The 15528-nt window shown below is 40.4% G+C and overlaps 2 protein-coding genes across 2 annotated transcripts; one reads left to right on the top strand and one right to left on the bottom strand.

Annotated features, from left to right (window-relative positions):
- Nucleotides 1–172: 172 nt before the first annotated feature.
- LOC133003728 (extracellular calcium-sensing receptor-like) lies at nucleotides 173–5353 on the top strand. Its single transcript, XM_061073524.1, has 10 exons — nucleotides 173–185; nucleotides 741–894; nucleotides 990–1284; nucleotides 1469–1555; nucleotides 1737–2006; nucleotides 2212–2418; nucleotides 2498–2770; nucleotides 3383–3610; nucleotides 3709–3832; nucleotides 4443–5353. Exons 2-10 carry the CDS (start codon nucleotides 785–787, stop codon nucleotides 5351–5353), a joined length of 2505 nt encoding a protein of 834 aa, XP_060929507.1. The 5' UTR covers nucleotides 173–185; nucleotides 741–784.
- Nucleotides 5354–9555: 4202 nt separating this feature from the next.
- Nucleotides 9556–14464, bottom strand: LOC133002927 (extracellular calcium-sensing receptor-like). The gene is made up of 8 exons (XM_061072514.1): nucleotides 14319–14464; nucleotides 13280–13580; nucleotides 12894–13183; nucleotides 12381–12676; nucleotides 11575–11780; nucleotides 11262–11483; nucleotides 11054–11177; nucleotides 9556–10460 (listed from the first exon to the last, which is right to left on the bottom strand). The coding sequence occupies exons 1-8, from the start codon at nucleotides 14447–14449 to the stop codon at nucleotides 9556–9558; spliced, it is 2475 nt and encodes an 824-aa protein (XP_060928497.1). The 5' UTR covers nucleotides 14450–14464.
- Nucleotides 14465–15528: the final 1064 nt, after the last annotated feature.

The raw sequence follows: 15528 nt of genomic DNA on the forward strand, positions 1-15528 counted from the left end.
CCACACACGCCAAGGCGTCATTGGGTTAGACGCTAAACTCGAAATAATAAAAATCTCATGATTTTTTTTAAGTTGCTGCTGATAATTTCTTATGTACTTGTTAACATTCCAGGCCAGGAGTTTGCAAACAATGTAACAATAACACTTGATGGCACTATAACCAGTCTTTATTTTTATTTCAATTACACAACAACTTATATACTATGATGTGCAATGATGTGCAATTTGTTTTTTCCCCATTCAAAAAAGAATATACACCAAAAGTTCACTTAAACCTGACATGATAGCGTCTCAATTTCATGAGTAGTACTTGATGCCTTTGCTTTGTTATTGTCTTTAATCTCCTTTGTCATTCATATTATTGTTACAGAATTACGATTTATTGATCTTTCTATTCAAGATATATCATGGTGACCGAGAGATGGAAACTCAACATGACCGCCACCTTCACAAAAGAAAAATAATTCAAATCCAAGTGCGTGAATTATGAAATCATGTGTATAAATTTGATATTGGCTTTCCCTCCCCCAAATGTCTGCCCAAGTCCTGATGGGCGGGATGAAACTATAAAGAAAATCCTCCTGCATATAAAACAAGCACTCCTGCATTAAGATCAGAGATGGGGCTGGAGGGACGGACGGCAGTAATGGGGCCATTTCTAGACACATTTTTCTCCTTTCATGGCTTCTCATTGTTGATTATGTTCCCTTCCTCCCTTTTCTCATCTGAATCTTCCTCTCACTCCTCATCCTGTAAGCTCAGGAGGCAGTTTTATCTCAATGGGATGCACAAGCCTGGTGATGTGATTCTGGGTGGGTTGTTTGGCGTCCATTTCACCTCCGTGTTCCCTGAGCTGACGTTCACCTCAGAGCCGACTCAGCTCAGCTGCCAGGGGCAAGTCTCAGACTCCTGCAAAATTCAACAGTTTTATTATATCATATTAACATATATAACTTCATAGTGGTTAACTGTGTCTGTTTATGTGTTAGCTTTGACCCTGTAGGCTTCAGATATGCCATGACCATGGCCTTTGCTATCGAGGAGATCAACAGAAGCGCTGACCTGCTGCCTAATGTGACTCTGGGATACAGTCTGTACGATAACTGTGCTACGCTGGTGATTGGATTCAGTGCCGCGTTGTCTCTGGCCAGCGGTCGAGAGGAGGACTATCTGCTTCAGGAGGCCTGTGTGGGGCCTCCTCCAGTCCTGGGGATTGTGGGTGATCCCTTCTCAACGTTTTCTATCGCCACCTCTGATGTGATGGGGTTATTCAAACTGCCCATTGTAAGTTTCTTTTCAGTCTTAGCTTTGCTTTTGATGCTTAATTTGAAATGTTAAATGGTTTAATTAGGACATGTACATTGTATTGCAAGAACGTTTTTGATTTTAATGAATTATTAAATTAGTTATGCTGACTTGCATGAAAAGCAATTGCTGTATGGATACCATATGTGCTGTTTTTTAACAGGTGAGTTATTTTGCCACGTGTTCCTGCCTGAGTGACCGTCGAAGATTCCCGTCCTTCTTCAGAACAATACCAAGTGATGTTTTTCAGGTGAAGCTCTATCTACAGATAACAAATTCAAATTATGGCTAACAGGAAGTTTTGTGCACATCAAAGATGTCCCCTGGATTTTGCCTCAGACACAATACTGGATTTAAATGAAAGAGCACCATAGACAGAATTAAATGAGAGATATGAATCGTTGCACTCATCCCTCTCTCTGTTCACTTAGGTGCGTGCCATGATTCAGATACTCCAACATTTTGGCTGGACGTGGGCTGGCCTGCTGGTCAGTGATGATGACTACGGACTCCACGTTTCCAGATCTTTTCAGTCTGACTTGGCTGCGTCCGGTGGAGGTTGTCTGGCCTACACAGAGATCTTACCCTGGGGTGATGACACAGTCGAACTAGGGAGGATTGTGGAGGTGATGAAGAAATCCACAGCTCGTGTGGTCATCGTGTTTGCACAGCAGATCCTCATGATAAACTTAATGAAAGAGGTATTTACTTATCTAACTCTTGTGGTGCCTTAAGATTTGAGAGTCAACCTCATTTTAAATTGTGCATGTGTCTCTTACTAAGTGTATTACACTGGTCTGAGTTTTATTTTTTACTATATTTTATAATTGTTCTATGCTACAAAGTAAATTAAAGCTGTTGTACATAAGTCTGAAAAAAATATATTCAGCATAATGCAATGCACAGGTGGTGAGGCAGAATGTGACAGGCATGCAGTGGATGGCCAGTGAAGCCTGGACATCAGCTGCTGTGCTGCAGTCCCCCGACCTCATGCCCTACCTGGGCGGAACACTGGGCATCGCCATCCGTCGGGGAGAAATACAAGGACTCAGGGACTTCCTGTTACACATCCGTCCTGACAGAGAAGACAACACTAACAATGGAAATAGCATGGTGAGATTATAATCTTACAAACAGATTTGTCATTATGTAATGATGAAATACTGTGATTCAGCCTCTAAATGCATTTCAGGTGAGACAATTTTGGGAACACACATTTCAGTGTAGATTTGCCCCAGCTCCTACAGCTTGGATGGAAGCAGGAGCGTTGTGCACTGGGGATGAAGACATAGAGAATGTGGAGACAGAGTTTCTAGATGTCTCTAACCTCCGGCCTGAGTACAATATCTACAAGGCAGTGTATGCTCTGGCGTACGCGCTCCATGACTTGCTGCACTGTGAGCCAGGGGGAGGACCTTTCAGCAGCCACAGCTGTGCTGCTGTGCAAAGCCTGGAGCTATGGCAGGTGTGACATTTACACTTAACCCTTTCTTAAACTGATCCCCCATGTTTGACACTTTGATTTTATAAATGGTGATATGAAGAGTTCTGGTAGGGTTTACTCTGTATTTTATTTTAGTAAAAGAAAAAATCTAAAGTCTCCAGACAAAATACACAATGTTCACTTCATTGGTTGAAGCATGGAACACAGTAGAGGCCATACCAAGACGTACCAAATTGTACACACTAGATATCAGTCCCATAAATGTGGATGTATTTCTTTTAAATCAAGATCTATAAAGTATTCCCTTGGAAAATGAGGAAAATTCATGGATCAGCCTCCTGATCCAGAAATATGTTTATTTGTTTGAATTCTACCACCAAGTTTTGTTATAATTGGTAGTTTTTATGTTATCTGTTTTACAAACATACCAGCAAACAAATGGACAGGGGTGAAAACATAACCTCTTTGACACAGGTAATTAAAGGTAACAAATTAAAAATAAAGTGTATTGTACATTTACGGATGATACATTTTCATGTAATTTGTATGAAATTCTGAAAGCTTGTGCTCAATCAAGAAAGGAACATGTTCTCCATGATAATATGTTTATCTTGTGTTTGCTCCCCATTGTAGCTTGTGTATTACTTGGAGAAGGTCAACTTCACCACACCATTTGGTGATGAAGTGTCATTTGATGAAAACGGCGATGCATTACCAATCTATGACATCATGAACTGTCAGTGGCTTCCTGATGGAGGAACTAAAGTTCACATTGTGGGTGAGGTTAAGAAATCAGCAACTAAAGGTGAAGAACTCACACTTCATGACGAGAAGATCTTCTGGAACTTTGAATCCAAACAGGTTAAATATATTTGTTGTGGTTTATGCTCTTGTTTAATATGGCATGGGATATTAATATCAAATGGTGTAGAATAACTGTTTTATGCTGATGACTGCAGCCTCCTCGGTCAGTCTGCAGTGAGAGCTGTCCTCCAGGTACCCGCATGGCCAGAAAGAAGGGGCAACCTGTGTGCTGTTTTGACTGTGTCCCTTGTTCTGAGGGAGAGTTCACGAATGAAACAGGTTGGTATCAGTCCAATGTTATTGTGGCAGTGGTGCTTGCCACGGGGCTCTCACAGACACAGCCAGAGACGGAATTAGTCGCTTTTAACATATTTATTCAGCACCACACATGTGATCAAACATATAAACTCAAACACACCCAAAGTAACTAGCTTTTCAGCTTCGTGCGGCTCCTCGCAAGTCGCTGAGTCAGCGAGGCCGCTGACTTTTAAAGTGTGAGGACCAATCAGCTAACAGCTCTCACCTGCGCTGATTGATCCTCTGTGGTGCAGGTGAGGGTTCTCTCCCAGCCCCCTCATCTCCACAGTTATAAAATACAATCACATATTATCCATCAATCCATTCATGCATCATCTTTACTGCTTTGAGGGTGGAGGGAGGGGTTGGAGCCAATCCCAGTGGACATTGGGCGAGAGGCGGGGTATATCCTTCACTGAAAACAGAAAACAGTTGGACCAACTTAAAAAGCCACAAGAATTAGGTTATATTAGCACAATATATACTTTATTTGAAAGAACTTAAGTAATTTAAGTGTTACCTATATAGTGTTTTCAAGTTGGTAACCCATTTTCTTGCAGAAAATGAGAATTTCTTTCTTTTTTTTGTATAGACTCCATGGAGTGCAGCAGCTGTCCAGAGGATTTCTGGTCCAGCCCCCCGCGTGACCACTGTGTTCCAAAGAAAACAGAGTTCCTCTCCTACCATGAGCCTCTGGGTATCTGCCTGACCACCGCCTCCCTGCTGGGCACGATTTTCTCTGCTGTCATCCTGGGCATCTTCATCCATCACCGCAGCACCCCCATGGTGCGTGCAAACAATTCAGAACTCAGCTTCCTGCTCTTGGTTTCACTGAAGTTATGTTTCCTTTGCTCTTTGTTGTTCATCGGACGACCCAGAGCATGGACGTGCCAGCTGAGACATGCAGCGTTTGGCATTAGCTTTGTACTTTGTATGACGTGTATCCTGGTTAAAACGATGGTGGTGCTGGCGGTGTTCAAGGCCTCCAAGCCAGGAGGGGGAGCCACTCTGAAGTGGTTTGGCTCAGTGCAGCAGAGAGGGACGGTTCTAGTTCTTACTTCTGTTCAAGCAGCGATCTGCACTACCTGGCTTTTGTCTGCCTCACCAGCTCCTCATAAAAACACCCAGTACCACAATGACAAGATAGTGTATGAGTGTGAAGTCGGCTCCACGATCGGCTTTGCAGTGTTGCTTGGCTACATTGGATTACTGGCTGTGCTCAGCTTCCTGTTAGCTTTTCTGGCGAGGAATCTTCCCGACAACTTCAACGAGGCCAAACTCATCACTTTCAGCATGTTGATCTTCTGCGCAGTGTGGCTGGCCTTCATCCCTGCTTACGTCAACTCACCAGGCAAATACGCAGATGCAGTGGAGGTATTTGCCATTCTGGCCTCTAGTTTTGGCCTCTTGGTGGCGCTGTTTGGACCCAAATGTTACATCATCCTATTGAGACCAGAGAGGAACACAAAGAAAGCCATCATGAGTCGAGGCCACACAAAGTAACAAAATTAACTCTTGAGATAAATCTGTGAAATAATCTGATCCACTCTGTGTTTTTCAGTCCCACCATGATTATCAGATTAAACTAAAACAATATAGATGTGTTTATTGTAAAGACTGACATGTTGTTTATTATTACAATTAAATAAAGTGTTTTTTTCTTGAATTATATATTTGTTAATTTCATGGGACAAGAACACTGTTAAGCAGTAATGCTTTAGGAAGAAATAAAGCAATGTTCAACTCTACTTTTGTCAGTAACTACTTGTGCAACTAACTTACAAAAAAAATTACTTACATTTCAGCAGGCCCGCTACTTATTACTTATGATTTCTTTGATAACTGCAGGCTGAAAGAGGAGACGTCATCTAACATTATAAGTGAATCTGTGGATTAGTGTTAGCCCACACAACGGTCCAAAGTCAAATTCAAGTGGTTTCTTCTGGAAAAAATGGAAATGACTTCTCCTTCCTTAAAGCATGTGACAAAAATATATAACTCAGTTGTCGTCTATATTAGAACTTTACAAACATCAGTGTCAAGAAAACTAAAGCACTTATAGGTAAAGTCTGGGAAACAGTGAAATCATTTCCCACTGTTGAGTCTACTCTTTGTTCCACTTTTTACGTCGTCATAGTGATAATAGTGACCAGTGGTGGGAAGTGGTATTTGTTAACTACAGTTTGGCCTACATGTGTAGTCAAAAGCCTAAGATTGCATGTCCTTTGTTCTGGAGAAAAATAGAGCCTCTAAGACTCAGTCTCACAAGGGTCAACCACTATTGGTCACTCTGGGCCCCATGACCTATGAGGTCACCAAGCCAATACAAAGCCAGGTCTCCCCTCTCTACTGTCTCTTTCCATGCACCTCTCCGAGAGGAGCACACGCTCTTCCTCGTTTCCTCTTTTGTACACCACACCTCGAGAGGACAAGGGTGTCCAGCTCACTCTTTCAGATTCTTCTTTTCACATAACCATCTCCTGGCGGACATACACATCTTTATATATTAAGTACACTTTTATTATATGTGTTTTTATACTCTATTATCTTCATAATTAATGTTTTTCTTTCACAAATGTTTTTTCATTAATGTTGCATAAGTGAATTTAGCCAACCTCTAAACTGTCGAGAACTATATATCCTTCAACTTAGCTAACTATATATTTATGGTTATTTCGGTTATAGTTATAAATTTGATTGTTAGTCAGAGTTCTGAAGACTTTTGAAGGGTGATGCCCGAGGTAACTTTGATCAATTAAAGTTATTATTTAATATTAATATTTTTAATATTAATATTCAATATTTTATTTCGATTTATTGATTGCCGAAAGGCATACCATGTTATGCTATTATTTTTAATGCATTATTGAAAGTCGATTTTTCACATATCTGTACTTTACTTGAGTATTTATTTTCCTGATGACCTTTACTCGATACATTTGAACACATATAAGAAGTACTTTCTACTTCTTATATTCTCAAAACTGACTCGTTACTTGGGCACGTTTCACCTCTCTCGCGCTCATTCGCATGCCCCCTGCCTCGGGAGATACGCAGGCCTGGCGGCTTGTTTGCCGTCGGGGAGCAGCGCGAGACCCTTAGCGTCAGTACTTTAGTCGGGCTGCCTTGGTCGACCGGGGTCGGTACCGGTAAAGATGCCTCCGCAGGTTCACCTTCAGAAACTTTGTTACAAGTTTTACCCCCTCTAGATGATCAAGTCTGATCGTCTTCTCTGCGCTCTGCCAGGGCAATGACCAACTCTGGCAGGGCCAATACGAAGACCTCACTAAACCTTTGTTGTGCAATAGTAGTAGACTTGACGTTGGCTAATTATTAATAATCATGAAATATGATTATAAAAATAATAAAAAATATTTTTAAAAAATAATTACAAATGATAAAGCTATCAATTTAGAATAGTAAAATAATTAATTAGAAATGATACGTTATCAATTAAGAATAGTTAAATAATCAATAAAATCAATAAACCCCCCCCCCCCAGGAGAGGGCTCCAGGCTGGCTGTGGAAAGTGTTGCTTAAGAGTGTGGAAACTGGTAGAACTGGTTTCAGCTTGGCCTACAGGCCTGTTTTATTAGTCTTTGTCTGGTCAGCACTCTGGACTCTTGCCCAACACCATCCAATGGGGAGTAGCTACGTGTGTACAAAGGCCTGGGACTTAATCAACACAAGCACATCCCCCATCCATTTATTCCCTTTAGAATTATACAGGTGCTCATGCAGGAGCTCGGTTCAGTTCAGTCTTTATTATTCGCTCTGAAATTTGGCAGCAAAACTAGACTGGGTCCAGTGATTTTGTCTTCTCTGTACTAGCACTGTGCAGGTTATTAACAAAAGAGGAAAACTATCCTATTATGTGTGCCTAGAACTTGTTTCCTTTTGCTGAGTTATCATAAGGGGCACTGTGTGTCATTCCTGCTACTGATTAGAAAGTGTTCTTAGGCACTTCTTAGCACTTATAATTTTTAAGTTTGGTACTTGTACTTTTAATTTTGATACTTAAGTACATTTCAACACCAGATACTTTTGATACTTAAGTATATTTAATATGAGCTACTTTTGCTCAAGTCATTTTCTTACGGGTAGCTTTTACCGGTTTCACTTTCAGGTAAGATATCTGTACTTTTACTCAAGTATAGCTTTCAAGTACTTTATACACTAATGGTTTTAGTTTGGCTGTTTGCTTCAAATTTTGTGTAGAATTAATTTTAATTAACTTGGACCTGCCTCTTGCTTTGCTACTGAATTTGTGTCCACCTGCACCATACTCTGAACACATGAGCATTGATATATGTTTTGCCTTGAGGTATTTTGATCTGTGAAAAGAGAGGAAATGAAAAAAAGAAATGGTAAATGCTTTTGAACTGATTGAAAAAACTTATTTCAGCAAAGCTGTTGTTATTAGGTCATTTTTAATGGTTGCCCTTCATCTGTGAATTTGAGAACCCCCGAAAATAATTCGGTATTTTGCTGTATACTCTCTAAATTGAACATGACAGATTCACATCTATGTAAGGTTAATATTTGTCTGGGTTTGTTTTATGAACACCATGACAACGTTTGATGATTATCCATAAAAAATAAAGCATACAATTCAATCACTAACAGGATTCTATGGTCATTTAACACCTGAACGAAAACATTTACGAAATTGAATTTGACCATTTTCAATGCATTATCGTCATCAGAGAATGTTTTTTATTTTCTATAATTAAATCTTCAAAGTATAGGTTCCCACCCGCCTGTCCCCCTTCTATGGTACTTAAACTCAAGCAGTGAAACAGGAAATGAGTAGTTTCCTTTGTTCACATTCTCTGCTTTCGGCTGATGAGTAACTATGATGCTGCAGTTGTCCTACACAGAGAACTTTTGCCCTGGGGCGAAAAACCCAGCTGAGCTAAGGAGGATTTTGAATGTGTGGAGGAAATCAACTCACTGTTAGATCCAACAAGAGAGGAAACATGCAATTGTGAAGGGAATTATTGATATTTTGTCGAAGTTTGAAAAATACCCTCCACCATGGTTAACACAACTGACCTGAGAAAGGGGATTGGTTGACTGCTTCCATCTAGTGGTCATATCCACAGCTGATCCACAGTTTTGCATAGTTTATGTTTTACTTAAATTGACAGAATATAGGCCACTCTTTCTCATGCAGAATTCACCCTTCACACATGAATATCTTTTTCTTTCAAATAAACCAGATTATTGTCACTATGTAATGAGATTGGCCCATTTGAAACATGAATGAAAACATCAACCTTTTCCATTCAATGCATAAACTGAAGGATCGGCTATGGCTCAGAAGGTTAAGATGGGTTTGATAACCGTCTCCCTCATTCCACACACGCCAAGGCGTCATCGGGCAAGACGATGAACCTGAAAGACAGCTGATGTCAGTGTATAAAGGATGTGTTTTATTACACCGCATCTAACATACTATGATTTGCAATAATTTTTTATGTTTTAGAGGGAAGACAAACTCTTCTTTTTGTTGCAAAACTTTGTTAAGTTTATTTCATATTTCAAGCACGAAATGTAAATTATTTGTAAAATTGGAAAACAAAAGTTTTTAAAGACGAAAATTACAATTTATGAAAAAGCAAATGCAAATGTCAATATTCACACAAACTAGATGAAGAACTATTGTGTGGAGCCATCACAAATATTCCTAGAGCTCAGATGTACTAGGATTCATTCTTGTTCATCAAATGTTTCTTGGTGTTCTTTTCGGGATTAAACAATATGATGTAACACTTTGGAGCAAATATGCACAGAATTAATCCAAAGCTGGAGGCCAGGATGGCAAATATCTCCACAGCCACAGTGAATTTACCAGGAGAGCTGACGTAAGCTGGAATAAAAGTGATCCAGACGGTACAGAATATCAACATGCTGAACGTTATTAGCTTTGCCTCATTAAAATTATCAGGGAGCTTCCGAGCTAGGACGGCTAACACGAAGCAAAAGAAGGCCAACAGGCCTATGTACCCGAGCACAGCCCAGAACCCAATGGCTGAACCCAACGCACACTCCAGGATGATTCTCTCCTTGTATGTGGTCAGGTTTTTCATTGGAAAAGGGGGACTGACAACCAACCAAATGATACATATTAGAACTTGAATAAACGTGAAAGACACAACAGTCATTCTTTGCTGCGGAGGGCCAAACCATTTCATGATGTTGCGACCTGGAAGTGTTGCTTTAAAGGCCATTAACACCACTATAGTTTTCACAAGAACACAAGATATGCAAAGGACGAAGGTGATGCCGAACGCAGTGTGTCGTAGCATGCAGGACCACTCAGAGGGCGCTCCCATGAAAGTTAGTGAACATAAGAAACACAAAGTCAGCGAGAACAGCAGCAGGAAGCTCAGCTCAGAGTTGTTCGCCCGGACGATCGGAGACGTCCTGTGACAAAAGAAGACGGCCGCTGTTATGATGGTTAGAAACGCGCCGCCAACAGAGAACGCAGCCAGGATGATTCCCAGGACCTCATGGATGGAGAGAAACTCTACAGGCTTAGGGAGACACGTGTTTCTCTCTGGGTTGGGCCAGAACTCGTCAGAGCAGGGGAAGCAATCAGGAGAATCTGAAAAAATAAATGAAGAAAAACACTTTCAGCAGCCTTATATTTGATGTAAACTTTATATAATGAATACTAGGTGCTGGACAGGAGTAACGAAAACCCGACAATTCGAAGTGTCCATAAATTAAATGTTAAAATAAGTGGGAGGTGGAAGAAAACAATAATGGTTTGAAAGAAAACCACACCGCAATATAACAAGAAATAAAATATAAAAAATCTTCAATACTGTTCATTATTAGTATTATATTGACAACTGATCAAATTATAAAGAAATTCCCTACAGACAGACAAGAGATATCATGTTCACGACACTAATATTATTATAGGGCCACCAATGACCTTGACATTTGAGGTTTGGCTCCCAAATCCAATCAGTACATCATTAAGTCCAAGTGAACATTTGTGCCAAATGTAAAAGGGTTCTCTAAAGCTATTCTTGTAATATGTGTTGACAATAATGGGGCGTACATTAAATAACCCCAAAACATAATGCTTCCAGCAGAGACCCTTCCTCAGACCTGCTTTGTCCCAAATGTTACCTACAAGTTGGTGGGTGCATCAACTGGTGTTGAACATTCCTTGTGTCCTTATTTTACCTGTAGCATTGCTTATCTCTCCCTCAGGACATGGTACACAGTCATAGCAGCAGATGGGTTTCCCTCTCTGCAGCACTTTACGAGTTCCTGCAGGGCAGCTGTCCGTGCACACTGAAGCAGGCACCTGTCACACAGACACAAACAAACTCACACAGATATCATACTATGGCTACACAGCTGGTATAAGTGTTACCTTTTGGCTCCTCACCTGTGTGCCACCCTCCATCCACGTGAAGTTCCTGATGATGTGGAATTCCTGGCCGACCGGCAGCGACGCATTGTAGTGCCCGACTGTCACCAACTCAATGCTGCCACTCGCTCTTCTTTGCCAGCTGACCAGCTCATATGTGGCCACCGGGTCTCCATTGGCATCAAACGACACATCATAACCGTTTTTGGAAAAACTGACTTTCTTCAGCTCATCAAGAACCTGTGAGGATGAAATGGAAGAAGACAGGAAGTAAATAATGTAAAGTACATTTTCATATTGGTACGTATGTGACGTATTTGTTTGGACCGACCTGTTTGTACTCTATCCTGGTGAGTTTGTCACACGCTCTTTTAGAGTTCGTTTTCTGACACACTGCGTTATGAATGGCAAGAGCTATTGCATAAACAGCCTTGTACACCATGTTAGTGATGCGGAGCTGAGATGTGTCGGTGTACGGGCTCTGGAGCGTCTGTATGTCTTCAGTTCCATCACATAGACTCTCTCCTGTGGCTGCACCTAAAAATACACCAAGGAGGAGACTGGGCTAATTACTTATTATCATTTACATTTATGAAAATAATGAGAATTATTATCTTGAAACTCACCTTACCTGTATTAATATTTACAAAACAAGAACATGAATATGATATTATCATAGTATTATGCTGTATTGTGCTGTTCCATTATCATTATATATCATTATAATTATTATCGCTATGATATCACTGCACATTATTATTAGTATGCAGCATGCACACTGTTAGTATCCTTTTAAATAACTTTATTATATTCTTAATGTTCTCCATTCTCCATTTAGTTTAAGTTTCATCTATGTTTATTTATCTTACTTGTCTTCTAATTTTCACTTATTTAATGTCTTTCATTATTACCTAGTACCTTATATTTTCATCTTGCTTATTTATACCTTATGTATTTGAAATATGTTTAGTCATCTCATTTATTTTTCAAGTATTTTTGATGTTAACTGTGAACCACAAATTAATAAAAGTTAGTTACCAAGCAGCTCCACAAATTGTGACAATCAACCACACAATACAACTGATAGTGTCACTAATGTTCTATGAGAAAAAAACAAAGTCAGCACAACTTCCTCACTCTGGTCCAGCCTGCAGTCAAATTCACTCTCCCAGAACTCAGTCAGCACCGGGGACGCAGACACTTTGGTGGGGGGCAGATCCAGCAGGAAGTCCCTCAGGCCGGGGATGACAGCTTGCTGGATGCCAATTCCGATGGCCCCGGCACAGAGGGAGAACCTCAGCAGCTGTGAGTCAGTCACCCAGCCCTCGCTTCCTAACCACTGACGAGGAGGAGAAGGCTCTCGGGACAGCTCCTCCAACAGGATCCTCATGTCTCCAGAGGCTACGAAGGCCACAATAACTGTGGCTGTCGACCTGGAGAGATGATGTAATGCATAATGCACAAACATGGGAACTTCAGTGTTTTGAAAGTAAAGATTTTCAATGAGTATTTTTATTAAGGCCTATAAGATCAATAAACAAAACATGAATAGTCAGTTATTATTAAGTATTATTACATTGTTTAGGGTTTGCACTATCTTATTAAATATCATTTCCTATATTCTAATGTTGTGGGACTGAATGTATTTACCTGCGGATCACTTCAGCCACTCTCTGGATCTTGCTGCGCGGGTTGTTGCGGTAGAAAGACTCAGAGTACTCCACGCAGATGCCCTCTCTGTGCGCTGCGTCCAGGAAAGACGCCATGCCATTGTTGCCATAGTCTGAATCCGAACGCACAGCACCGATCCACGTCCAGCCGAAGTGTTTGACCAGTTTGGCCAGCGCGTCGGCCTGATACTTGTCACTGGGGATCGTCCTGAAGAAACTCGGGTACTGCTTCTTGTTGGAGAGGCAGGCGCACGTGGCAAAGTGGCTCACCTGGAGCAACACAGTGAGATTCTTCATCTCCAAAAACAACTGTGAATAGCACTGGTTTATAATTAATGAATTGAGAAGAAACACAAATAGATTTACTTGAGGGATGTTAAAGGGCCCAAGGACGCGCGACATGCTGATGGATGGCGTGGAGCCGGACTCACCAACGATGGCCATCACCATTCCGGACTGGGAGCAGTTGTGGTCGTTACCGAGGCTGAACTCCGGATCCTGACCGTTGGAGAGCTGGAAGGCCAGACGCACCGCCATCTGCACTGAGGCGCACGAGTCGTAGATGTGGTAACCGAGCTTGACGCCCGGCAGCAGGTTCGAGCTGTTGTTGATCTCCTCAATGGCAAAGATCATGGCACGTGAGAAGCGCAGCACATGGGAGTCGATGCTACACAGGCACAAATGTATGTGAGCATGTTGTTGTTTAGATAGAATGGGATCACATGTTTTAATGGGAAAACCACAGGCCTAAAAATAATACAAACAGGAGTACTACTACCAATAATAGTTATATTAATAATCACAATTATCATCTGAGCCTATAATGGAACAATTTACAGGCATACTAATTGTCCTAATAATACCACTACTAATGAAAATAGTACTGCTAGTACTACTACTACAACAACTAATAATGATAATTATAATAATAACTTGCTTTTACAATGTGCTTCACAGACCAAATCAAAAACAAGAAAATCATACCTCATCATAGATAACATCATAATAGGAATAGCCCAATAATAATACTTCTACTACAAATACTATTACTAGTCATTCAAATAATATCTATAATTTATAGACATACCAGTCAAAAATTCACAAAAGATTAAATGCATGACAATGGACAACTAATTTCACACAACTAATGACAACTAAATTCATATTCATCTGTTCTTAATCTGTGAAATATTTATAAAAAAGATGTTGAAAACAACTGTTTTCATTTAAGAATCACAAATCATAATCGTCTCTGCTATAGCCAAACATTTAGAATATAACACATGTAACTTAACGTAAAAAATTAAAACAGCAAGATTTTAAACACAATATACAAATTTAAAACATTCATGTCCCCACACGGTCCAACATCCTTTTATACCCCACTTCTCCCTGTTATACAAACCTCCCCGTGCACCTCAGAGGCTCAGGCATTGTGGTGTAGTTATATCTCACTGTGTTCATGTAGTAGTGAATGGAGAAAACCCCCCCAACCACATAGTCCCCATCCATTGAGAAGGCAGGTGGATGAGCCATACCCTGCAGCTTACATTTGATCCCAGCCCCGCTCAAACCAAGAGCAGAGTTCAGCTCAAACAGACCCAGAACCCATAAAAGGCAAACAAAGACAGCTGAGATCCACATCATCCCCCAAGTGTGTGAATGTGAGCAGTAAGTGTGTAATCACTGCTTATATAGCTTTTCAGATTAAAGATTCCCTCCTACTGTACGTCATCTTACTGTACATCACAGAGAGGATGTCCTTGCTGTGTATTTTTCAGTTCCTTAGCCTTAAGCACTTTATAACCTTCACTGAGTGCCTCTGTTTCTCTTCAACTCTTGTTAAATAACCATTTAAAACAAACAAGGCCCAACATTTCACGCAGTCGTGGATATCAGTATTCTAAATGTGCCAGATTTTTTTTCCATTGAGAGCCATGAATTATTCCCTGGGAAATTGGTGAAAATTTCCCAAAACACTTAATCTCACATTGTCAGAGTTGGTGGTTGGAAAAAAGCCTTGATCACACTTTCACCTGATCCGCAACTTAATTGAATGTGTCCTTTTCTTTGCTCATGTCCCATCATTCCACAAAGATTTGTTAAAACCTGGTTCAATGGTTTTTCATGTAAGCTTCTAAAAAACAGACAAATGGACAGGGGAGAAAACATAACCTCCTTGGTGGAGGTAACTAGGCAACCACATAATTATAACTAATACCCAAAACAGAAACTAACTTAAAATATAGTATGATACCTGCAACTCAAAACGCAGTGATTCAAACAATTATTAAAAAGAAATGAATAAATAAAATAAGTTATTATTTTAATTTGAATTATTACATCATTTAGTATTTTAAAGGAAACCACACTTGAATCATGAGTTCACCCGAAACACTAGTAAATGTGCAATTGTTTACTTCAGCTTAACTAATTGACTGTAGAGTTGTACTTTTAATTGACGGATCACCAATTCCTCTCTACAAGGAGGTTTATTATAGTGTGAGAGAACAAATCCCCATTCAAAAAAGTATATACGCCAAAAGTTCACTTAAACCTGACATGATAGCGTCTCAATTTCATAGAGTAGCACTTGATGCCTTTGCTTTGTTGCT

Source organism: Limanda limanda, chromosome 6, assembly GCF_963576545.1.
Source record: "Limanda limanda chromosome 6, fLimLim1.1, whole genome shotgun sequence".
Taxonomy (NCBI): domain Eukaryota; kingdom Metazoa; phylum Chordata; class Actinopteri; order Pleuronectiformes; family Pleuronectidae; genus Limanda; species Limanda limanda.